The following is a 25581-nucleotide window of genomic DNA, read 5'->3' on the forward strand; positions in this document are numbered from 1 at the left end:
TTACAGAGAGCAGGGGTTACTCTCTGGTTGTATGCTCAGTAGTTGTGGCTCGAAGACTCTAAAGCACAGGTTCAGTAGTTGAGGGACACAGGCTTAATTGCTCCATGGCATGTGGGATCTTCCTGAACTATGGAGCAAACCTGTGTCCCCTACATTGCAAGGCAGATTCTTAACCACTGAGCCACTGGGGAAGCTCTTGATTTTTTTTTTTTTAATATTTAATTTATCCATTACACTATTTTGTGCTCTGAATAGGCAGCCATATCAGTGAAGAAAAAAAAACCCTAAAATATATCTTATCAACGACTTATAAAAATCAGGAAGACCGAAATGCTAGTCAGACACATGGTTGCCAAGGGGGACGAGATGTGGGAGAGGCATGGATTGGGAATTTGGGATTAGCAGATGTAAACTATTATATATAGGATGGATAGAAAACTGTATGGCATAGGAAACTATATTCAGTATCCTGTGATAAACCATAATGGAAAAGAATATTAAAGAAAGAAATGTCTATATATGTATAGCTGTGTCATTTTGCTGTACAGCAGAGATTGGCACAACATTGTAAAATCAACTACACTTCAAAAAAAAAATAAAATCAACAACAACGACAACAAACTAATGGATGAATTTTGAAAAAAGAAATGCTAGTTAGAAGTTACCTTCTTGATGGTTTCCAGCATGGAGCGCCCTCCCTGCCAGGGCTTGGAGTTCTTTCTGATACATGACAGACTAGCCATGCTGTGCCACTTCCGGTCCTCCAGCTTCTTATGAAAAGCATTAGCAAGCAAAAGCACTGTGTCATATATGTAAAGGTTTGAAATCTGAAAAGACATTAGACAGTAATCATTAGAATCATTGATGCCAACCATCAAGAATAAGGAGAAATGTATCAGCTCAGTTGCTTCTGTTCATGTCACAGATAGCTGGTTTACTGGGTTATTTATTAAGCAGAAGGTTTCTTTTTTTCATTTCCTGGACAATTTTGCTATTGAGAATGAAGTCTTGTCTGATTGTATGCCTCAACTGCTTTTTCAGCTTATTTAGGTGTGAGAGAGATGATAAAAAAAGAGGAGTTTTGACAGAGGCAAGGCTGTTAGTGTCAGACCTTAGAAAATCACTGGTCCTTATTTCTTTCTAAGGAAGTAAGGATCTAAGGGTTTAAGATTGGAAGGGAAAATGAATAATACATTTTCTGAAGATGTTAAATTTTTGCATTCTGGTTTTTCAGATGGAGAAATATCAACTTGATTTTACATGGAAGATGAGTGTCATAGGTGCTGGATGCCACCATCTGCCTATATGTTTGTATCTATGGAGATTCAGCAATGAAAAAGTGAGAGGAAACAGCACCATTCATAAACATTACAATGATCAAGGGTCTATACAAAATTATACACAGGTGCATTGCAATTAACATGACAAATACCATAAACTGCTGTTTGTGAATGTGTGTTTACATTAATGATTTCTTCTTCTAAGGTAATCATATTAACTTCCCTCTACAAAGATTTTAAAATAAATTATACAAATATCCGATATAATGTATTGCACTCTTACTGTTTGCCAGAATCACTACCCTCACTGTTAATTACCAATGTTGTCTGTTTTTTAAATAATTTAGAAATAACACTTTAAAAATATAGACACCATGAGATATCCAAGATCAACAACAGCGGTTAAATGTTATATTACTTCCTCTCTGAAGAAAAAAAATCAATATAAAATAAAAAATGAGAACTCAACATAGCTATTAAAAATAAACCCATTTAAGCATGTAAATCTTCTCAGATTTTTTAGAGTCCTGTTATCACATTTTTTTCTTGAAAATAAAGGGGACAGTACTTTGATTACCCTTTACTTATAATTAATCATGAAGGAATCTTATGAAATTTTCTGCCCACATCACAGCATGCTACTAAACTTCAGCTATTAGGATGATGAGAATTTGAACTGTTAATAAGCACTTCCTAACAGTGTCTTTGAATTGTCTAACTAGGTAAATCTTTAACCATTTGTGTTTGTAGACTTTCCTTTAAAGAGACTTTCAACACTCTTATGCACCACATGAAGTATCAGTTTGTTCTTTATAAGGAAATATTTGGATAGGCCATTCTCATCTTCCCCCCACCCCACCAGATAATTCTTAGAGAGATGGCTGTAACTGGCTTTGAACGAAGAGTAATGCTTGAAGTTAAGAGTAGCTGATGAAATGAACTTCATCTGAATTAGACTGAAGACCCAAAAGGTAAACCTAGAAGAAACGTGAAGGATGAATGAGTTGTATCCAAAAGTCTGGGGCAAATATTTGGATATTTCTCAATAATCTACAATAATTTGACCTTTTCTAACCTCTTATGACTCCTCTGCCTCAAACTCTCTTGCTCTAAGCAATCTAGCTTTATTTTGTTTCACCCTCTGACTGATTGCTTCAAGTGTGTAGATGAGATAGTTGTGGGAACATCCTCTGATGTCTCTTCATCTGTCTCTAACTAGTTAACTTCCTCTCGTACTCAATTCATGGGTCACAGGCTGGGTGAATCCTACCCTGACAACTTCTCAGGATTCTCCCCACTCCCAGGCTAGGTGGGCAGTTCTTGTTTTATCTCTCGGAATACTCAGTGCATATCTCTACTGAAGCATGTCAGAATGCTAAGATTTCTTTTAAATTGCTTTTCACACAGAATATAAGTTCCTTCTGGACAGGGGCTCATCTTGCAATATTTTTGCCTTTTGCACTTTCTGTTTCCCTTATTTTTTGTTTCCTCTTGACTTAGCCCAGAGTCTAGCACATATTTGGTTTTTGATATATAGTTGTCAAAGAAAAGAAAGTCTAGTTTTACATCAGTTAGGTTTAACAGAAGTCAAGATGTGAGCGATCTGACAACTGATGACACTTCTTATGGCATAGTCTCCTTTGCATATCTAGAGGCATGCACTTTAGCATCCATGTTGGACTAAAAGGTCAGTGATTTGTAGTCGATATGTGACAAGTGTTTTTGACAAATGACTGCCTCTCTTTGTTTGCTCACATCCCAAACTGCAGAATCAAAAGGGGGTGATGACATTCTCTGAGCTTTACATTATCTCTTCTTTTATTTCTTTCTTAGCAAATTCCTATTCTCTTTTGAGGTCTGTGCTCTTTACCATGGCACACATTACAGCCCCTCTCTGTCATTACCTACTGATCTACCTACATTACCTACTTTTTATTCAGATGACCTTTGCTTCTACTCTGGCCATGACCAGAACAAGTTACTATTTATTAGATACAAATGAACAACTCCTCTAACATCTTAAACATCAGCATCCCACCATTTGACCAATCATTTCTATCTACTCTAACATTTGTTTTCTGACTTTACTGAACCATCAGCACCAACCTCCTCTACATGCCAACTTTCCAATACCTGACACCTTTGACTTGCTCTGAAACATTCTCTTTCCTTTAATAGTTGATTACCTGGTATAATTTCTAGGCAGCTCATCATATCAGCATTCCTCCTCTGTCTTTCTCTTATTTTTCAGTGTTTCTGTTTAAAGTTTAATACTCAGAACTAACTTTATTTGCAGATGTGAACTGACTAGGAGAGATTTGGATAAAATGTTATCTCTCTTGATCTTAACCAAATGCTTCTGACACAGAGACTGAGATAACAGAATGGTTTGGAGCAACTATTACTTCTGCTATGTTCAAAACAAGTTTGCCTTCATTTTAACAGCCTTAAACTGTCAAACCAGGTCTCCTCCATCTAGACATCAGGTAACTGACTTTGAATTTACACTATATCTATCATATTTTAAATTTTAGGCATATTATTCAGTGACTATTAACAATCTGAATATTGATAATGTAAGAAAATATAAGCTTTCTCATCTAGTTTTATGTCATTTACAAATCTGATACATGTATTTTATTCATTTTAATTTGTGTAGTTTAAAAATTTTGAAAATACTAGGTCTGAGTGAAGTCAAAGTTGCTCAGTCATCTCCAACTATTTGGGACCCCCAAGGACTATACAGTCCATAGAATTCTCCAGGACAGAATACTGGACTGGGTAACCTTTCCCTTCTCCAGGGGATCTTCCCAACCCAGGGATCAAAGCCAGATCTCCCTCATTGCAGGCGGATTCTTTACCAGTTGAGCCACAAGGGAAGGTCCAAAGACAGACTCTGTGGATAACCATAGAGAATTCTTTGCACTTCAAGAATAAAATATATATCAGTGTGGTTTTACTATTCCACTAGTTCCATACTTCCCAAACTGAGGGTAAGAGAAACTCTGGTGATAATCTGTAAATATTAAAGGTACTCAAAACTACATAATAGATCAGGGCCATGTTCCAGGCTTATCAATTTTGCCTGAAGATTTGGAGACAAAACAAAGTAGTTTAGCTGAGTCCTATTTGAAATGTTGCTGTTGTTGTTCAATCACTCAGTTGTGTCTGACTGTGACCCCATGGACTGAAGCATGTCAGGCGTCCCTGTCCTTCACCATCTCCCGGAGCTTGCTCAAATTCATGTCCATTGAGTCGGTGATGCCATCCAACCATCTCATCCTCTGTCATCCCCTTCTTTTCCTTCCTTTAATCTTTTCCAGTATCAGGGTCTTTTCTAATAAGTCAGATCTGCGCATCAGATGGCCAAAATATTGGAGATTCAGCTTTAGCATCAGTTCTTCCAATTCAGGATTGATTTCCTTTCAGATTGACTGGTTTGATCTCCTTGCAGTCCAAGGGACACGCAAGAGTCTTCTCCAGCAATCACAGTTCAAAAGCATCAATTCGTCACCACTCAGTTTTCCTTATAGTCCAACTCTCACATCCATACATGACTACTGGTAAAACCATAGCTTTGACTATAGAGACTTTTGCTGGCAAAGTAATGTTTCTGTTTTTAATATGCTGTCTAGTTTTGTCATAGCTTTTCTTCCAAGGAGCAAGCATCTTTTAATTTCATGGCTGCAGTTACCATCTACTGTGATTTTGGAGCCCAAGAAAATAAAGTCTTACACTGTTTCCATTGTTTTCCCATCTATTTTCCATGATGTGATGAAAGCGGATGCCATGATCTTAGTTTTCTGAATACTGAGTTTTAAGCCAGCCTTTTCATTCCCCTCCTTCACCTTCATCAAGAAGCTCTTTAGTTCCTTTCTGCCATTAAGTTGGTGTCATCTGCATATCTGAGGTTACTGATATTTCTCCCAGAAATCTTGATTCAAATTATATTACTTTTAATTTTAAAGAAACCCATATATTGTATAATTTTTAAAGACAATAAGATGACTATGTTTTGAACTTTTAAAAAAGTCTGAAGTCAAAATGTTTACTATCTTTTATTCTTAGTAGTCTTTGGTGAAAATGCTTGAATGATATCAATTTATGTAGACTTTTTAATGTTTTCCTAAAAGGAAAATTTTTCAAATATTACATTAAATTCAACAAAGAATAAAAAATTTACCACATTATCTAAATCTAAAAAGAAAATATTAAGTAGGCTTCGGTGATGTCTGTTCTTAAGGAAGTCCTATTATTTAAAGTTTCTCAACGCATGTATTTAATACAGGGGTTGTATTTGTATCTATTTATATTCTTCTGGGAGATGGTGAAGGACTAGGAAGCCTGACATGCTGCACTGCATGGGGTAACAAAGAATCAGACAGGACTGAGCAACTGAACAACAGCAATGTATCTGAATATTAATTTTACTGTGTTAAACACTTGTTGTCAGAATCTTTCTACCTGCCTTTTGAAAACTGGAACAATATACCAATGCTTTGTACTTGGGTTTTCTTCCTCTGTATTTCTCTAATATTTCTAACTTACAACATTGTGATCATATCTACAGCTTTATTAACTGCTCTGAGAAATTATTTTTCAGGCCTCATTTTAGAAGAGTAAGGCATACTCTAACTACCTCCCAACACCTGCTCCTTCTAATCTAATGATTTGCTGCTGCTGCTAAGTCACTTCAGTCGTGTCCGACTCTGTGCAACCCCATGGACGGCAGCCCACTAGGCTCCGCCATCCCTGGGATTCTCCAGGCAAGAACACTGGAGTGGGTTGCCATTTCCTTCTCCAATGTGTGAAAGTGAAAAGTGAAAGTGAAGTTGCTCAGTCTTGTCCAACTAGTAGCGACCCCATGGACTGTAGCCCACCAGGCTCCTCTGTCCATGGGATTTTCTAGGCAAGAGTACTGGAGTGGCTTGCCATTGCCTTCTCCGATCTAATGATTTACTTTTCTTTAAATGACTTATCCTAATCTTTCCAGTTTTAAGACGGAGAAACAGAAACAAAAGGATTTGAATATTTCTATTTTCTCTCCATTAGCAGCCAAACTAACATTAGTTTTGTTGTGTGTGCTCAGTTGTGTCTGACTCTTTGCGACCCCATGGACTGTAGTCCACCAGGCTCCTCTGTCCATGGGCTTTCCCAGGCAAGTATTCTGGAAGAAGTTGCCATTTCCTACTTCAAGGGATTTTCCTGACCCCTGGACTGAAGTCACATCTCTTGCATCTCTGCATTGGTAGAGGGATTCTTTACCACCAAGCCACCTGGGAAGACAACATTAGTTTCATCAAGCAATAAATGGCTTACTTCTTTCTTGTTTCATATATTACTAAAAACTCTGTTTCTAGCTGAAAGGTATCTTTGACATTTATTTTGCAACTTCAGCTAATTCTGAATTTTAGTCTTTTTGGCACTAATTTAAAGATTGAGGAAACTTGGCTTTTGTTCTTTCTAAATATTACTTAGGCTTCCCCAGTAGAAGGACAGTTGTTGAAGCTGAAGCTCCAATACTTTGGCCACCTGATGCATAGAACCACTTCATTTTATGATGGTTGGGTAAATTAATTAAATATACGTACACATATCCTGATGCTGGTAAAGACTGAAGGCAGGAAGAGGGGATGACAGAGGATGACATGGTTGGATGGCATTACTGACTCAGTGGACATGAGTTTGAGCAAATACTGGGAAACAGTGAAGGACAGGGAAGCCTGGCGTGCTGCAGTCCATGGGGTCACAAAGAGTCAGATGATTGAACGATTGAACAACAACAAAATATTACTTCCCTTTCTGTGTACACTAAAACATGCAACAGGCCAGAGATCTCTAGATGCTCACCCTCTTCTCTAGATGTTACCTCTTCTCTGTTGCAGATTATTGTGACTGCTGGGTTTCTATTTTTAGAGGTCACAAGAATCATATTTTCATAACTTTTTTTCTGAGTTTTTCTTTAAGTTGGATCCTGCTGATAAGATATATGTCTACCTGTGATCCTTTTTATCTGCACTGTGGACTCCAAGTTGAGAGGGGGTTGTTTCTCCCAGGGAACCCCTTACTCTCAATTTTTAAAGTACTTTTCTTGTTATTTTCTTAAACTTCAGTGAGACAAAGCATACACCAAGGCCAGACTTTTTATCAAATGCTCCGCTTTTAGTGGAACATTTTAAATTCAAGAGCCCAGTATTTAGGCACTTCATTATATAAATTTTCACATATAAAATTTCTGTCAGTTCTCCTTTTACATATTAAGCATTTAATCAAATTCTATTACATATAATAGGGATATTAATACACAATAAACGCACAAAGAAAAGTAATCTTCTAGCTTTCTTCAATCTATAGCTTTGAGGGGTATATGATGAAGGTATGGGGCAGGAGGAGTGTTACTTCCAGTACATCCTTAATTCATTAGATATGTCTGGGAATACAAAGATAAATAAAATATTTGTTTCCTGATTTTAAGGAACTCAACTGAATCAGAAGGATTGTGCTGTTAGGCGAATATGCTTTGAAATACTGTGCAGTACCTTTCTGCTTTCCCAATCTGTACATTTCCTACTACTTCTTTCCACAGAAACAGCCTTTAATATCTCATGATTTTCTAAATCAAAGTTCTTTCATGTTTCTATTTAAAATTTTATCATTTCCACATCAATTATACTGAGAACCAATTAAAATCAGAAGGTAGGTCATTAGAAGTAGAAAACTTAAACCCTGTTTAGGCTTGAGTGGCTCACTTTGACTTCTGTTTTCTTATCAATTACTTTCAAATCCAAATTTTTACAAAGGTTCAAAGCACCGTGGTAGGTATGATGGGAAAAAGAAAGAAAGACAAATAATGAGAATTTATGATGCTTGGAGGGAACTTATTCTAAAGGATCTTAAAAATCTACTAGCAAAGTTCTGTGGGCAATAATTCCAGAGCCAGCTGTTGGATAAATACACACTGCTCATTACAATGGTGGAGAAGGAAATGGCAAACCACTCCGGTATTCTTGCCTGGAGAATCCCATGGACAGAGGAGCCTAGTGGGCTGTCTATGGGGTCACAAAGAGTCGGACATAACTGAAGCGACTTAGCAGCAGCAGCAGCATTACAAGGGTAATAAGTATGATGAAATGGTTAGACAAATGTCAATTTATCAAAAATATTCAAAGCTGACTAAAAATAGGGAAACTGTTATCTTTCAAACAAGGAAGTAGTTTTGCCAATTCACCTTATTTATCTAGTATTATTAGGAATGAACTAGTTCTCCTAGAATTATTTTTCCAGCCTTTTCAAACTGAACATCTCTAAGTACTAAAATACTATTTCTATTAAACATTTTGAAGGAATAGGTTTCTAAAATAGATCCTATGCTTTATCCTACTTATGAAATTGACCATGACTTTAATTTTTCTTGGTATCTAGGGTTACTATTTAAATATTAACAAATAAACTAGCTATATACTATAGTGATACACTTGGAACTGTATTATAGAGTTATTTTATAGAGAAGGTCCTGTTCTGATAGGATATTTGAATTAGCATATCTCTTTGATTTCTCTTTTTATCTTTCTTGCCTTGTTACAGGACTTCCTATGCCCTATTCTTGTTGATGTGCCTACCTTTGTCAAACCTCCTTCAAAATGACATATTGAGATGGCCAGTGCAAAGAGAAATAACACAAAAAATTCTGATAGGAGTTTCCTTAAGAAAAAGAAATAGGATCCGATGAGTAAAAGGGCATTCTTATGTGTAAGCTACAGGGACTTGATGTTCTTTTTTCTTTTTTTATTCGTTTTGCTGCTCAGAGATTGTATTCACTTACTTTCAAATTCTTTATTGTATTCTGAATAGCAAAGGTTTCAGCTATCTCCCATCTGAGTTGGATATAACTTTATATAACACTATAGCATTTTCGGATTTCTAAATATTTTTCTGGTGAACTCCTTCTGACCAGAAATTAATCTTTAAAAAGGAATAAGCTTCTATATCCTTGTTATGTCAGAAAAGGCATACAAATTTATTAGCTTAATAATTTGGAGTTTAGCATTAAGGAGTATAAATCACAAATTCTACCATGAGAAATGCTATTGATCTACTTGCTAAAAAGAGAATAACCCTTACTGATTATATTTTTATCAAATAGATATTTTGTTGTAATGAAATTTAGAACAATCAAAGACAGATTCTTAGCACTCTTCCCAAGTAGACTTATGAAACTGATGGACCAAAAATGGAAACATGTAGAATTCTGAATGCAAAGCCACCAGAAAATGTCTCTCTAAAACTGACCCCAAAAAAATCCTTAAAGAAATATCTGGGTACTTAGAATATACCTCCATATTTTGAGCAAATGGATCCTTTGGATCACACAATGTTGAAGATATTCGATGGTTGCCACGGAAACATCGCTGACTTATATTCTGGGGAACTGGAAATGTCTGTCGAATGATGGTTAACCTTCCAATTGATCTTCTTACAAGTTCCTGTACATCCACATCATTTATTTCCTATAAGATAAGAAATGGAAGAGTTAGAAATGTTATAGTACATAACAGAAACACAAAACTATTAATGAGTTGTTATCAGGAAATGCTAAGAGATTCTGTTACTGTAATACATTTGCTTAATGCTTAGCCTACATCCAAGTGAAAACAACACCACATGTTCATTAAAATAATCAACTCATTTGTAGTTGCTGCCTGTGCTTTAAATTATATGCATTTATGTATATAATTAATGAATGCCTAAATAATTTCAAATGGAGTGATGGACTTAAATACTTTATATTTATAATAAGTTTATAATATGTTGAATACTTTAGAAAACTATGTGTTATCTAAACACTGGAAAATGTCACAAAGTAAGCTGTTATTACACTTAATTATTCATTAATGGATTTCAAGGTACTTTAACGAAGATAGCTGTGATGTAAGAGTAATATATATTGTTATTAGCAATGAAAAGGGGGTTCTTAAGACAGTAGAGAGAGGCATCATTTTTTAAGACTTTTCCCAATTATTTCTTAGAACTTTTGGTGTTAACTCATGGACTTGTTTTGATAAGGAATGGATAAAATGCTTATTAACTGCTGAAATATTAGTATATAATTGTGTTCTTAACATAAAGATAAAAAATTCTATTGATTAATATAAAATGAACTCGTGATGTTTATCCAAATTACTACTAGTTTTCATATAAGCCTTTGAGAACTCAAAGAAAAGCATTTTCTTCTTCCTTTTCCCAGTCACCATCCAACTCTAGACTTATACTTTAAGATGTGACTCAACTATGGATGTGAAAATAAAATCATAAAATAATATTTTTAACATACATCTGTTCTAATTGAACATTATTCTAACTGGAATTAGAATAGATGTGATCAAAATAAATTTTAGTTTTAATGAAGCCTTTACTTAGGTAGTTTGTAATTCATGGTATCCATCTGAAATCTTTTAAACTGATGAAGTCTTTTAATTAACATATTATTGCTTTCAACAGATTCTTACAGCAACAGAAATAAAAGATTTGACATAGGATACATATTGGAAAGCAGTGAGTATTTCTCAGGTTTGTTTCAAAGAATTATTACAGAATAATGAAAGAGAAAAAGACGATTTACTAGTGTAAATTTTCTTTGTCATAGAACGTTAGCTTTAAAATCCATCCTTTATTTATGATCTTTATGAAATAAAGACTTTTCTGAAAATAAAATAACATCTGCCATCATCCATATCTTGTATAATATCCTGGATTTCCAGTCAATTAATAAAGATGATAATTCTCAGCTTAAAATGCCGTCTTTTTCCTTTAGTGTGTATCATTTCACTGGCTACCAAAATTTCTGTCTGGTAAAAGCAGGTCAGTTTTTAATTCTCTGCCATCTACTCACAAAGTAAAATTAAACAGTGTCTACAGTGTCTATCAACTTCATTTTAGGAGTGAATTTTAAACAGGAAATATTTAAAATCAATTTTTATTGTTATTCAATGTTATTATACGCTTAACATTTTTTCATATTATGCAGATAGGCATCTCGATTTTTAAAAAGCAGTGAAAAATTCTACCACTCTCTTATAATATTAAGTTGTGTTATATATGTGGTCTTTTTTCTTTAGCAATATAAGATTTATCAATATTTTGTCAAATACCACTATTTCTACATGCTCCACCTGTGCTGAACTACAAATCAGTATATTAGAACAAAAACTTACATTTATTAAGATCCTACTATATTTTGGGAAAAATACTAAGTACTTAACACATTATTTCATTTTCTGCTAAAAACTACATTCTGATTCAGATGTTGTTAATTCTCATTTACAAATAAAGAAGTAGGGAGATTCCAAGTTCTTCATCAACATACCCTTTATTCATAATGGGATTTTATAGATGTCATCAAAAGACACTTTCTGAAGTTATCATGTAAGGAATCCATTTTTCCTTATAGGAATTATTTAGATTAATATTCATGTGTGATGGGAATTAAAACAATAAAGATATATTATTCTAGAATTTAATAGCCTAATGATTCTATAAGGAATGGTACAGTCATCTATCAGGAGCCAAAGTCTTTGAGAGGACCATTTTTACATCCACAAAAAAGGATGGTTATCATTTACAAGTTCTAAAAGCTGAAGTCCTCAGATGTCTAAATGACATATATATCTGAGAAAATGTCAATTTGAATTGAATATATTTTGCCTATTATTATGTGAGGAAGGGAAAAGAAAGTAATTTTCTGGTAGGAAAGAATCTGCCATTCTGAATGAAGCTAACAGACAGTCTGTCTCAAAAAATTCACTTGCAGTTTTAGTTTTGACACCTGATCTCAAAAATAGTTTGATAGTGATATGAAAAATTGATTAGGTAGCTATTTTATATCTACAGAACTTCGGAATTCCAGAGGATGCATTTCAAAAGTGGCAAATACAATGTCATGTAAACAGTGGAAGCCAAGTGAATACTTAGTCTATTAAGAAATATTTTTAAAAGAAAAAGAAATTGTTAGGTAAACTGCTTTATTAAAATATGAAGCTGATGAATAATCTATTGGAATCTACACTGTTGAAATGTGCAGACTTTTAAAAATGTTAAAATAACTGATTTAAAAAATAATCATATGAAGAACTAGTTTACCACACACTCAACTGAGTCCCCTGTACTACCTAAATATGCTACTAAGTTATATAGACATTTCCTGAGTTTGATGGAATTTAAAGAAAATAAATAAAAAATTATTTGTTTTTTTGAATTATTTATTTTAGTGACAATATTTGTGAAATAAGAATTAATATTGCAATGAAAACAAACAAATATGTTTTATTGTACTTAATTTTTCTCGTGTTCTTCTTTAAGAGCAAAGCATTCAGCCTTTTTTTCTCCAAAAATTATTTACATGGATAATCAAAAATTATCAAGAGTCAAATCAATATATCCAAGAAAAGATTCTTATTCACTTTACTGCAATAGTTTAACATAGGGTGAACTCTGAATGGAGTCAAAGCCAAGGAAGGGAAAAGCTAAAATATCAGGTAGGGCTATAACTCCACCAGAAACAGTCAATTTCCAGAACAAATCTTTTAGGAGAATTGGATCACTCCTGAATCCTTGTAGGATATCAGCTTTAAGCTTAAGTTAATAGAATTCTGGGGAAGGAAAGACTCTCAAAATCTATTAGATCAGATGCCAATCTATATTATATAAACTATTTCAGAATAGGATCCCTTCCTCCTTTTCTATTCTTTTATCTCTTTATATCTAATGAAGTTCTTGGCTTATAGTAGGTATTCATTAAATGTATTGTCAAGTAAAAAACTGAATGAATGGCAAGATTTCAGCAAACCATCTTCAAAAGATAGATCCCTGAAACTTTAAGTAGAGACACTGGGGTGCTTTAATAACTTTATCTATTATAGATGAAGCAGATTTTAGTGATGATATTAAACAGTGTGATATGTAGTGTAATTTGAAAAGATTATGCTGATTGTTGTGTTGATGGTATGTTTATGCTCTCCATACTTTAACAAAAAAGATCCTTTGATGCTTCCATAAAGTTTAACAGTAATGTGAAATTATTATACAAATACCATGAAACATGGACAAAACCAACTGCAGACTGTAAGAGTGGAAAGAGGAACAGAATGTCAACTTTCTGCTTGACAGATTAGTAGAAAGCAGTTCAGTTAATCACCAAACTAGAAAAATGAAAAATATTCGTTACACATATTCAAATCTCAACAATAAAAACAACTTCTTCACTGCAGAACTAAGCAGTGACTAGCAGAGAATAATGGCTTAAACTAAAAAACTAGTATTTAAATAAGAAGTCAGGACACCAAGGGTCAGGGGTCAGGTTTAATATCATCAGGAAATAGGACTACATATAGCATTATGCTTCTTGCTGCTCTAAACAGTGTGAGTGTGTTTATATACTAAATGGTATCGAAACACTAAGCGATATTGACTTGCTCTGCCTAAAATTACATCTCTGCTCAAGGACTAGTAAGGAGGGCTGTGGGTAAAAAAGAGCTAAGGGTTTCAGTAACAGTAAAAGTGAAGTTACATTTATAACAATTTACAGTAGGAAACTAACATGTGAATGAGAAAAGAACTGAGGTTTCTATACTGTGTTCTATACTTCTAATATGTATTTATGTGCATATATCTTCCTATCTGAATTTCTGACTTGTAAAACTTAAATAAAGCGCTCGGCCATCTGCTTCAGGACCCTGAAGGGATGACAATACTTGTAAGGAAAGGCTGTTCTCTGCTGGATCACCTGATTGCAGGGAAAAGATAAATACCATTTCCAACTACTAGCATATGATTGATTATACCTTATGAACTAGCATGGCCTCTCATTATTATAGCACAGTTGATGCAAATGAAACAAATATACTGTTTTCAAGCTTTAGCATCAATCTGTATCATGATGCACAATGCCAACTTTGATTTATAGTTTCTCTCTGAGAAATTGTTGGTGCAATAAGATTAAGTAAATGCTTGCAACCCATTTTAAAATTAGCAACAAAATTGTAGCTACACAAACCAAACTAATCAGATTCACAATTTCCGTGTTCAAACAAAATAGGCATGTGCAAGTTGCTGGACTTTGTTGTTGTTGCTCCTTTTAGAGTTTATTATTTTCCTAGGAAACTTGAGGAATTCATGTTTCTTATTTTATGGAAATTAAGGTAAATTTTGATTCAGTCAGTATAAACAGACCTATAAAAAAATAAAGGTAGTGAGACTCAAGTTTCCTGAGGCATATTTCAGAGAGAATGAGGTTGCTGGATGGAATCATGTAGAATTAAGAGGGCTGAGCACAGATACATATATGGATGGTATTTCTTAGGGATGAAAGTACAGAAAATATGCTTGATCTCTGATTTTTTTAACCTAGTTTAGGGAAAAAATATAATAACCAATGTAAACAGTGTGGGCTGTGACCATGAGATTTTTCAAAGACTAAGTTGGAGGAGGACATGGCAGCCCACTCCAGTGTTCTTGCCTGGAGAATCCCAGGGATGGCGGAGCCTGGTGGGCTGCCGTCTATGGGGTCGCACAGAGTCGGACACGACTGAAGTGACTTAGCAGCAGCAGCAGCAGCAAGTGGCATTGACCTGCTCTGCATAAAATTACATCTCTGCTCAAGAACTAGTAGGAGGACTGTGAGTAAAAAGGAGATAAGGGTTTCAGTAATGGTAAAAGTGAAGCTATGGTTATAACAATTTACAGTGGGAAACTAACATGTTGAGAAAATAACCGAGGTTTTCTAAACCATGTTCTATACTTCTAATATTTATTGAGTTATTAGTCAGATTGTTTTTTGTGTGGATTTTTTTTTAAAATAGGGACTCAAATTATGAAACAATTGTTGAAAGACATCATCTGCCCTAATATCTTATGCAATAAAACTTAATGAGAAGTTTAACAGAATGAGTTACAATCTTTAAGAAAGATATAGTAAAATATAAGCTATTGCTCTTTCCATTAATGAAACACATACTACTCAAACTTACTCTTTATAATATGAAAAAGCAATTTCTTCCATAGCACAAATTGACAAGCAAGCAGTAGACAGATGGTTATTGGTGTCATGGGAAGCTTTCTCTACCTGGGTCCACATTTTCAAGATGCAAGGATAACATTAGAAGTTAAGTTGAATATGGGAAAAACGTTAATTCAGGGGTCCTTTCTGAAATCTTACCAAAGAATAGAAAAGAATGGGCATTTCCATTTATCAATTTTAAGTGTTAATTTGTTTGATTAATCCATGTCTCTAAAGAGGCAAGAAATCACTTTTCCCCCCTAGTCATCGATATTGACACAGACAGGTAAAACAGCTCCAATTTGTTTCATATCAAAAAAGCTGTGTGGCCTGTTCCCCATCAGAAGGTGGGTGTGAAACAAAAACAAGAAATTAGGAGGGTTCTCTGTTTCAAAAAATACTAATCCAGAAAATATTAAAATAAAGACAAAAAGTTAACAGAAAACTTACTGGCTCCTATAAGATTGAAATTTAGAAGCATAAATTTCAAAAATATAATCTATAAGGAAAATTATCAAATAAAACACAACAACAACCAAAACTTTAGACTGGAAAAAACTAAGTTTTAAATCCCATTATTACCACTTAATAGTTGTGTAATATTTGACAAACCATTTGATTTATTTGAAACTTAGATTCTTTCGGAAAAAAAGAGATGAAAATACCTAGAAAAGGTATTCTATGTGGTTGGTTCGTTGTCTCCCTTTCCCTTAATCCATCCTGATGTTTAGTCATTCTAGATTGACTTAAAAACTTCATTGAAAAGCAGATTTGACATACACACGTTATCTGTGGGTATCTCTGAAGAACAAATATTAATCTGACATAAGAAATACACTGACAAATCATGTAGACTCAAACTCTGGCAGGCCATAAACAGGTTTGTAAAATGTTTCCAGTGCCTTTAAACTGAACAAAAAAGAACCATCAAGAGAGCTAAAATTCATCAATGAAGGGTGTTGCAGGAGAAACAACTCGAAACTAAGAATCATTTTTATTTCTCTGTACAAGGAAAGGCAAGGGGGGAGGGGCTCAATACTTCATAACACTATTTATCATTCAACAAAATAATATGTGAGTAAGTGATCTGTGAACTTTTAATATACTCTGATCATTATTGCAGTACCATTTACTGAGTGTCATTTGTCAGGCACCATGTTAACAGCATTCAATAATATTTCACTTAATTTTCATTAAGAACTGGTAAAGTAAATTTTGTTATACCTACAGTACAAACTAACAAATAACCCCTGAGGCACAGGATGTTTTATTATATATCCATAGTAACACAGCTATGAACCAATTTCAAAGTCAGGATTGAGCCTATCTTGCTGAATTCAAGACTAGAATTCTTGCCAAAAATGCTACTTTGCTCCTGAGATAAAATTTATTATTCTATAATTCAACATTAGTATCATTTGATAAACAACACATTATTTTTTCCATAAGTAATAGATACACTGAATACTAGATCTTTATCTCATTATTTGTCCCTGACTGATCTACTCATTTTCCTTTCTAACTCTGACTGGCAGGTGCTAATGGAACAACTTATTTCACAGGGCTCTCGTGTTGTAATACTGTATTTTTAATGTTAGGCATTGTTTTTGCAAAAAAAAAAAAATCTTTCACAAGAAATTTGACAAGTTGGTGGATTTTAAAACAGTTGTGTTTCTTTATGAAAAGCAAAACAATCTGCTCTTATTTATTCATATTCATGTGAGGAACTATTTAATCCACTTGTAAGGGGGTGGGATATAAAAGTTCTAGAAACAACAGTAAAATGGAACACAGGCCCTCCACTGGGAGGGATTCACTTTGCTTACAAAGAAGAATTGTACTTTTTATAAAAATGATCTCTGATGTAAGCAGTGTGTGCCAACGGAAAAAGCTAAAAGATACTCAGTGGGGAAGACGTTCTGTATTTATTTTATTCATACAAAGCCCTTTATAATTTGCAAAAACTCCTTATTCTATTTTATTTAACAGCATCCCTTCAGTGAGCTGAAAGTTAACTCTGTGTTCTGTTTCCTGTTAGAAATTCAATGCTGTAGCTGTGACTATACATATGAAAACAGGACTCAGAGTTGACAGTAAGGTTTAGTTAGATTTACCTCATTTATAATGATCCAGTGACAGTCAAAAGCAACCAAATTAGTCTCCACAACCTGGAACAGAAAACAAACCAGCTATCAGTCAGCATTAATTGTGAAAAACAAACCAAACTAAAAAGATATACTTGACAAGTGACAAAAATATATCACATATTGGAAAGGTCCTTTTTAGTCAACTGAAAACCCCGTTACAGTAAAACAAGGTAGAAGCATTTGTGTTCATCTTGTAAGTGTGGTGTAGACTCTCTAAGTTTGAAAATAAAGTTAATTAAAAGTCTAGAAATACAAAGGCTTCAAATAAAAAAATAATACAAATAATACTGTTTTCATGATTTAACTGAGTAGAATTTGCATTGAATTTCCTAGTCCAAATAAAGCTTTGGTGACCTTGTATCATCTACCTAATAAATATCTAAGTACATATCCGTCCATAATCTGGCTCTAACCTAACATTCTTATCTGTTACTTCCCTGTGTATATGTTTTGTCATTGTCTTGACAAAGTAAAATGTCCATGTTCTGAAAACTTTTGAGTATGTGTATCGAGGAGATCCAATTGTAAAATTACCTGAATGAAAAGACTAAAAGTGATGGACATTATATTAGCACAAGTTATAGTTGGCTAATTTCAGTAGTTTTGCTAATAATATGAGCAGAAATAAAACTTACATAAAAGAAAAAGCAAACTATGTATAGGTAGCAATCTTGACTGAATAGCTTTAAATAAATTGATTTTAAATTAGCCTTGGCTTAGGCCAAAAAAGTAACCCTATTGCAGAGCGTTTCTATTCTATTCAACTGTATCATGAACATCCTAAGAATTGTTCTTATGATTCATGCCATAGAACATATAGATAAAAGTTAGGTTAGATTGTTTTATAAGAGATTGCTGTGCTATTTTCAGCAGAAACACCAAAAGATCAGGTTTTAAGTGAAGATGCTTTCTAATAACTTGCAAGGAATTGTTATAAAGTATGAATTACTTTTGGAGAGGAAAATGGCAATCCACTCCAGTATTCTTGCCTGGAGAATCCCATGGACAGAGAAGCTGGTGGGCTATACTCCATGGGGTCGCAGGGAGCTGGACACAACTGAGTGACTAACACATAAACAATGCATAAATTACTTTTGGGGGTTAGTCTTTGTCCCACTGAGAAATGCTTACTGAAAGATCCATTGAATCATGAGAAACAAAACTTGAATTACATTTATGTGAGTCAATACTTTCTCAATTATATAATTATTTGGAGAATATTTTTTAAATTTTGGTATAAATTTTACACTATTTCCATATATATCATCACATAGATTCCTATGACCTTACTAAGGTGCCTTGATAATAGCTTATCATAGAAGTGAGGATATGTGATCTATTTTTAAGCTATACTATTATTATTGCTTTTGAAATACATACATGTTCATATTTAGGTGAAACAATGTAGAAAGTATGACCAATGGCAGTTTTCAATTTTAGTTTAAAAAGTCATTTTATACCAATAATGGCATCCATTGTTTCTAATTTAATAATTATTTTACTTTAATGATCTTAGATAAACTATCATCAGTAATTTATTAGCAATAAAAAGTGTTATGCAAAAAAAGTAATATAAAAGCTACACATCTATTTATATTAAGTGTATATTTATATATTATGTTGATATCTATATATGACCTACTATTATATCTATACTAGTGTGTAACCAGAGAAATAAATTTTACAGTAGAGTTAAAAGAAAAGGTAAAAAGGAGTGATAATAATATTGTTTATGTTTTTCCCAATCAAATGGAGCTAAGGTGAACACTCTTAGGAAATACATGTTTACATAAAAAGATATTCTCAGTTATTTTTGTAGATAACAAATATCAAACAACTATTATAAATACTAAATCAATACATCTATCTGATAATTAAACTTTTTATTCATATTAATCACTTTCCATTTGATATATTTTAGCCTAAGTAATGTATTGAACTAACAGAATTACCAGCTTGAAGGGCTGAATTAGTAATACATCTGGACAATGGATTAAGAAGATATGTAAGACATTCTAGAATATTTTACGTTTTCATATATATTTACACTTATACTAGGGGCTTTCCCAGTGGCTTAGTGGTAAAGAGTCTGTCTGTAATGCAGGAGACTTGCAGGAGACACAGGTTTGATCCCTGGGCCAGGAAGATTCCCCTGGAATAGTAAATGGCAACTGGCTGCATTATATTCTTGCCTGGAAAATCCCATAGACAGAGGAACCTGGCCAGCTACAGGATCATGAGGTCGCAAAAGAGTCAGACACGGCTGAGCAACTAAACAACATAGCAGAACTCAGAACAAAGAAATTGTTGCTTTTTCTTATCTTCCTTAAGCAGTACATTTCCTATTTCAGCAGTAAACATATTTGAAGCCAATGAAAAGGATTAAGCAATTTGATTGAAATATTTATTTCCTTTTATTTTTCTAGTGGGAACCTATTTTATACCTAATTCCATCACTGTTACAGTTGTTTGGGTTCATTCTGTGGACTTGTATAAATGTCCGGCAAGTTAGTACAACCTAACTATACTATTTAATCCCCAATTTCAATTTTTGTTGATTGTTATGAAATAATAAATGTCCTAAAACTAATGTATACTGTATTACCATATAATAATAAGCACTGCCCAAAAGATCATGTGATGCTTGGGCTATGAAAGACAATGGCAGTAAGAAAAGATTAACCAATGGTTTAACTAGTAGGTTTGGTTACAATATAACAGGAATAAAGGAAGTAGGGGTTTTCCTTGGTTATCTGTTTCTCTCCCCTCGTGTCCCATGCTTCTCACTTCTATACACATGTATACATTAATAACATGGAGCCAGGTTCATATTCATATAGCGTTGCTTCCACATCAACATAGAGTAACACAGTTATGACAAATGAGACTACCCTACTTCCCAAGCAGCTTAGCTTACTTTAAGAAAATTGAACAAAAAAGGGGGAAAAAAATCAAGTCCTGTCAGGAAGACGAGCGATGAGTAAGGACAGACCATCTGTCACTGGCAGGAACTTTAGAACTTCTGAATCTTTGGAAAAGCCTGACAATTTATCACCATGTCTTCCATCATCCGTTCTCAGATCTTTAGATGTGCTAAATATAAGACAATCCGAAGCAAAGAAACTGCCGGAGCGTATATCTCACTGGTAATAAATGTGGAACAATTCCTATGAGCACAGAGGACAATTTAATTGACTCAACAATAACAGCAGCATGCTGTTTTTCACTCAACCTTGTAGCTTAACTAAATTAAGCTCACTCCCTTTGCAGGATATACTACATAATCCACATGTGTGCTAAGGGTTCCCGTGCTCTGCGCATCTGCAGCAGCAAACATATCAGGTGTTTGCTTGCTACTACTGCCCATTCCAAATTGTCAAGTGGAATCCTTGAGTGATAGTCTGCCTCAGGAAAGGCACTCGCAGTTATTTGGAGCAAGTGGCCAGAGAAATACTGAAAAGTTACTCCCATCCTGGCTCCTCATCTACTGCGATACTATAGCTTATATCTGCATTTCTCGAACTGTATTCTGTAGGACACTATTTTCACTGAAATTTGTAAGCCTTCTGTAGCCAAACCCGATTTAGAAATGTTGAGTTAAGCCAAGTTAAAGAGATGCATTACTGCATCAATCCTCAAAACTTTTAACAGGTTAGTATCAATATTGAGATATAACTAACATAAAAGTCACGTTAATGTGTAATATTGTTCCATACATTCTTATTTTGAGCACATGGCTTCAGACTTAAGAGCATGAGCTCTGAAGTCAGAGAGTCTTTTCCATTATCTTACAGTGTGACTTTGAACATATGACCAGTTCTGTGGCCTCAGTTTCCTTCTTTGTCATTAGGGATAATGACAGTACCCGCAACTAAACTGCCACAGAGAGAGTCATGATGAAGGTTGAATGCAATAATTCATGCACTAAACTCGCAGTGAACACCAACACCGCACAGTTTAATAAATGCGCTTTACAGATCTCCAAGGCACTTGGAATTCAGCATACTCCAAAAGATGTTGATCATGGAAACCATTCTTCCCCATTACAAATCTCATGGGATTAGTACTTTTGGGGAGATGTAGACTGGAACCTATACTAATTCAGTCACAGATATTTAAGAGTTCTAAAATTGTACTGAAGCACCACGAGAAAATTCATAATTTCAAAAGCATGACCTTATAATAATCCTAGAGAGAGTTTTCCAACGAATAAAGGACATTTTTTTTCACAAAACAAAATCTTATACAAAAAGTTGAATCAACACACTTTATGTAAAACCCAAATGCATATGTAATAGTTCTAACAAAATAGTAATACTTGTTCTTCTTTTCATTTTTTATTAAAGCTTTTAATTTTTTATCCAATTCTAGTGAAAATAAGATAAAGCCAAATCAAATCACTATTTCTTTTTCAATAAAATATAGAAAGGTATGTATCAAGTATAAAATTTATAGTACATAATAGATTATTAGCAAGGAATTCATGGATTTACAGTACAAACTCAATATCCAGTTGCCTGAGTGTCATATATGGGTCAATTGTACTATTAATACAATAGAGCTCTGCTATAAAACACAATACTATTAAATACTATAATTTTCTGAAATACAGAGTCATAATACAAAACTCCAGACTTCAGGTACACTAAACATGCACATGACTTTACTCTGTTTTTGCTTTTAGCTTATTTGGGCTTCTTCTAACTAGAAGAAGTGACTTCAGTTCAGTTCAGTCCCTCAGTCATGTAAAACTCTTTGCGACCCCATGGACTTCAGCACACCAGGATTCCCTGTCCATTACCAACTCCCGGACTTTACTCAAACTCATGTCCACTGAGTCAGCGATGCCATCCAACCACCTCATCTTCAGTCAGCCCCTTCTCCCACATTCAATCTTTCCCAGCATCAGGGTCTTTTCAAATGAGTCAGTTCTTCACATCAGGTGGCCAAAGTACTGGAGTTTCAGCTTCAGCATCAGCCTTTCCATGAATATTCAGGACTGATTTCCTTTAGGATGGACTAGTTGGATCTCCTTTCAGTCCAAGGGACTCTCAAGAGTCTTCTCCAACACCATAGTACAAAGCATCAATTCTTTGGCGCTCAGCTTTCTTTCCAGTCCAACTCTCACTTCCATACATGACTATTGGAAAAAAAATGTAGCTTTCTCTAGATGGACCTTTATTGTCAAATAATGTCTCTTCTTTTAAATACGCCGTCTAGGTTGGTCATAACTATTTTTCCAAGGAGCAGGCGGCTTTTAATTTCCTGGCTGCAGTCACAATCTGCAGTGATTTTGGAACCCCTCAAAATAAATTTCCACTGTTTCCCCATCTATTTGCCATGAAGTGATGGGACCAGATGCCATGATCTTAGTTTTCTGAATGTTGAGTTCCCTTCCGTTCCGTTTAGTCGCTCAGTCGTGTCCGACTCTTTGCGACCCCGTGGACTGTAGCCTACCAGGCTTCTCCGTCCATGGGATTCTCCAGGCAAGAATACTGGAGTGGGTTACCATTTCCTAAGCCTACTATTTCACTCTCCTCTTTCACTTTCATCAGGCAACTCTTTAGTTCTCCGCTTTCTGCCATAAGGGTGGTGTCATCCTTATGACACCTGTCTCTAACGCTAGCAAAGCAATGCTCAAAATTCTCCAGGTCAGTCTTCAACAGTATGCAAACCACTGGATTTAGAAAAGGCAGAGGAACCAGAGATCAAATTGCCATGATCTTAGTTATCTGAGGTTAAGTTTTCTAAAATTAGTTTTTCAAATATTTTCTTAGTATTTCTAAGGTTTTCTAAGGTTTTTCTAAATTTTTTCTTTGTTTTTCTAAGGCTTTCTAAGAAAACTTAGTTTTCTTAGCATATCTGAGGTTATTGATATTTCTCCTGGCAATCTTGATTGTAGCTTGTGCTTCATCCAGTCCAGCATTTCTCATGATGTACTCTGAATATAAGTTAAATAAGCAGGGTGACAATATATAGCCTGGACGTACTCCTTTCTCAGGGAACCAGTCTGTTGTTCCGTGTCCATTTCTAACTGTTGCTTCTTGACCTACATACAGATTTCTCATGAGGCAGATCAGGTGGTCTGGTATTCCCATCTCTTGAAGAATTTTCCAGTTTGTGGTGATCCACACAGTCAAAGCTTTTGGCATGGTCAATAAAGCAGAAGTAGATGTTTTTCTGGAACTCTCTTGCTTTTTCAATGATCCAGCTGATGTTGGTAATTTGATCTCTGGTTCCTCTGCCTTTTCTTAAACCAGAGGTTCACATACTGTGGAAGACTGGCGGGAGAATTTTGAGCATTCCTTTGCTAGCATATGAGAAGAGTACAATTGTGTGGTAGTTTGAGCATTCTTTGGCATTGCCTTTCTTTGGGATTGAAATGAAAACTGATCTTTTCGTGTTCTGTGGCCACTGCTGAGTTTTCCACGTTTGCTGGCATAGTGAGTGCAGCACTTTCACAGCATCATCTTTCAGGATTTGAAATAGTCAACTGGAATTTCATCAACTCTACTAGCTTTGTTCATAGTGATGCTTCCTAAGGTCCAGTTGACTTCGCCTTCCAGGATGTCTGGCTCTAGGGAAGTGATCACACCATCATGATTATCTGGGTCACGAAGATCTTTTTTGTATAGTTCTTCTGTGTATTCTTGCCACTTCTTGTTAATATTCTGCTTCTGTTAGGTCCACACCATTTCTGTCCTTTATTGTGCCCATCTTTGCATGAAATATTCCCTTGGTATCTCTAATTTTCTTGAAGAGATCTCTAGTCTTTCCCATTCTATTGTTTTCCTCTATTTCTTGCATTGATCACTGAGGAAGGCTTTCTTCTCTCTCCTTGCTATCCTTTGGAACTCTGCATTCAAATGGGTATATCTTTCCTTTCCTTCTTTGCCTTTTGCTTCTCTTCATTTCATAGCTGTTTGTAAGGTCTCCTCAGTCAACCATTTTGCCTTTTTTGCATTTCTTTTTCTTGAGCAATGTCTTGACCACTGTCTTCTGTACAATGACATGAACTTCTGTCCATAGTTGTTCAGGCATTCTGTCTATCACTTCTAATCCCTTGAATCTATTTCTCACTTCCACGTATAATCGTAAGGGATTTGATTTAGGTCATACCTGAATTATCTAGTGGTTTTCCCTACTTTCTTCAATTTAAGTCTGAATTTGGCAATAAGGAGTTCATGATCTGAGCCACAGTCAGCTTCTAGTCTTGTTTTTGCTGACTGTATAGAGTTTTTCCATCTTTGGCTGCAAAGAATATAATCAATTTGATTTCAGTATTGACTATCTGGTGATGTTCATATGTAGAGTTCAAGTGGGGAGTTCATGTGGTTAGGTGTCTGGTATGCTACTGGAGATCAGTGGAGAAATAACTCCAGAAAGAATGAAGGGACAGAGCCAAAGCAAAAACTCCACCCAGTTGTGAATGTGACTGGTGATGGAAGTAAAGTCCATTGGTGTAAAGAGCAATATTGCATATTAACCTGGAATGTTAGGTCCTTCAATTAAAGCAAATTGGAAGTGGTCAAACAGGAGATGGCAAGTGTGAACATCAACATTTTAGGAATCAGCAAACTAAAATGGACTGGAATGGGTGAATTTAACTCAGATGACCATTATATCAACTACTGTGGGCAAGAATCCCTTAGAAGAAATGGAGTAGCCATTATAGTGAGCAGAAAAAAAAATGCAATTCTTGGGTGCAATCTCAAAATGACAGAATGATCTCTGTTCGTTTCCAAGGAAAACCATTCAGTATCACAGTAATCCAAGTCTATGCGCCAACCAATAATGCTGAAGAAGCTGAAGTTGAATGGTTCTATGAAGACCTACAAGACCTTTTAGAACTAACGCCCAAAAAAGATGTCCTTTTCTCTATAGGGGCCTAGAATGCAAAAGTAGGAAGTCAAGAAATACCTGGAGTCACAGGCAAATTTGGCCTTGGAGTACAGACTGAAGCAGGTCAAAGGCTAACAGAGTTTTGCCAAGAGAATGCACTGGTCATAGCAAACACCCTCTTCCAACAACACAAGAGAAGACTCTACACATGGACATCACCAGATGGTCAATACAGAAATCAGAACTGAAGCCACCATGTAAA

General features: G+C 34.9%; 1 protein-coding gene across 3 annotated transcripts in view; it reads right to left on the bottom strand.

Annotated features, from left to right (window-relative positions):
* GRID2 (glutamate ionotropic receptor delta type subunit 2) overlaps positions 1-25581 on the bottom strand; it is a 1729520-nt gene that overhangs the window by 668593 nt on the left and 1035346 nt on the right. For all 3 annotated transcript variants that reach the window (XM_088836035.1, XM_088836036.1, XM_055434840.2), the window contains 3 exons: positions 17445-17498; positions 9614-9787; positions 666-827 (listed from right to left, as the gene is read on the bottom strand). In XM_088836035.1, the coding sequence (XP_088692161.1) occupies positions 666-827; positions 9614-9787; positions 17445-17498 (390 nt within the window). The remainder of the gene's footprint in view (positions 1-665; positions 828-9613; positions 9788-17444; positions 17499-25581) is intronic.

Source organism: Moschus berezovskii, chromosome 5 (assembly GCF_049115385.1).
Source record: "Moschus berezovskii isolate FMDL1 chromosome 5, NW_MosBer_1.0, whole genome shotgun sequence".
Lineage (NCBI taxonomy): Eukaryota > Metazoa > Chordata > Mammalia > Artiodactyla > Moschidae > Moschus > Moschus berezovskii.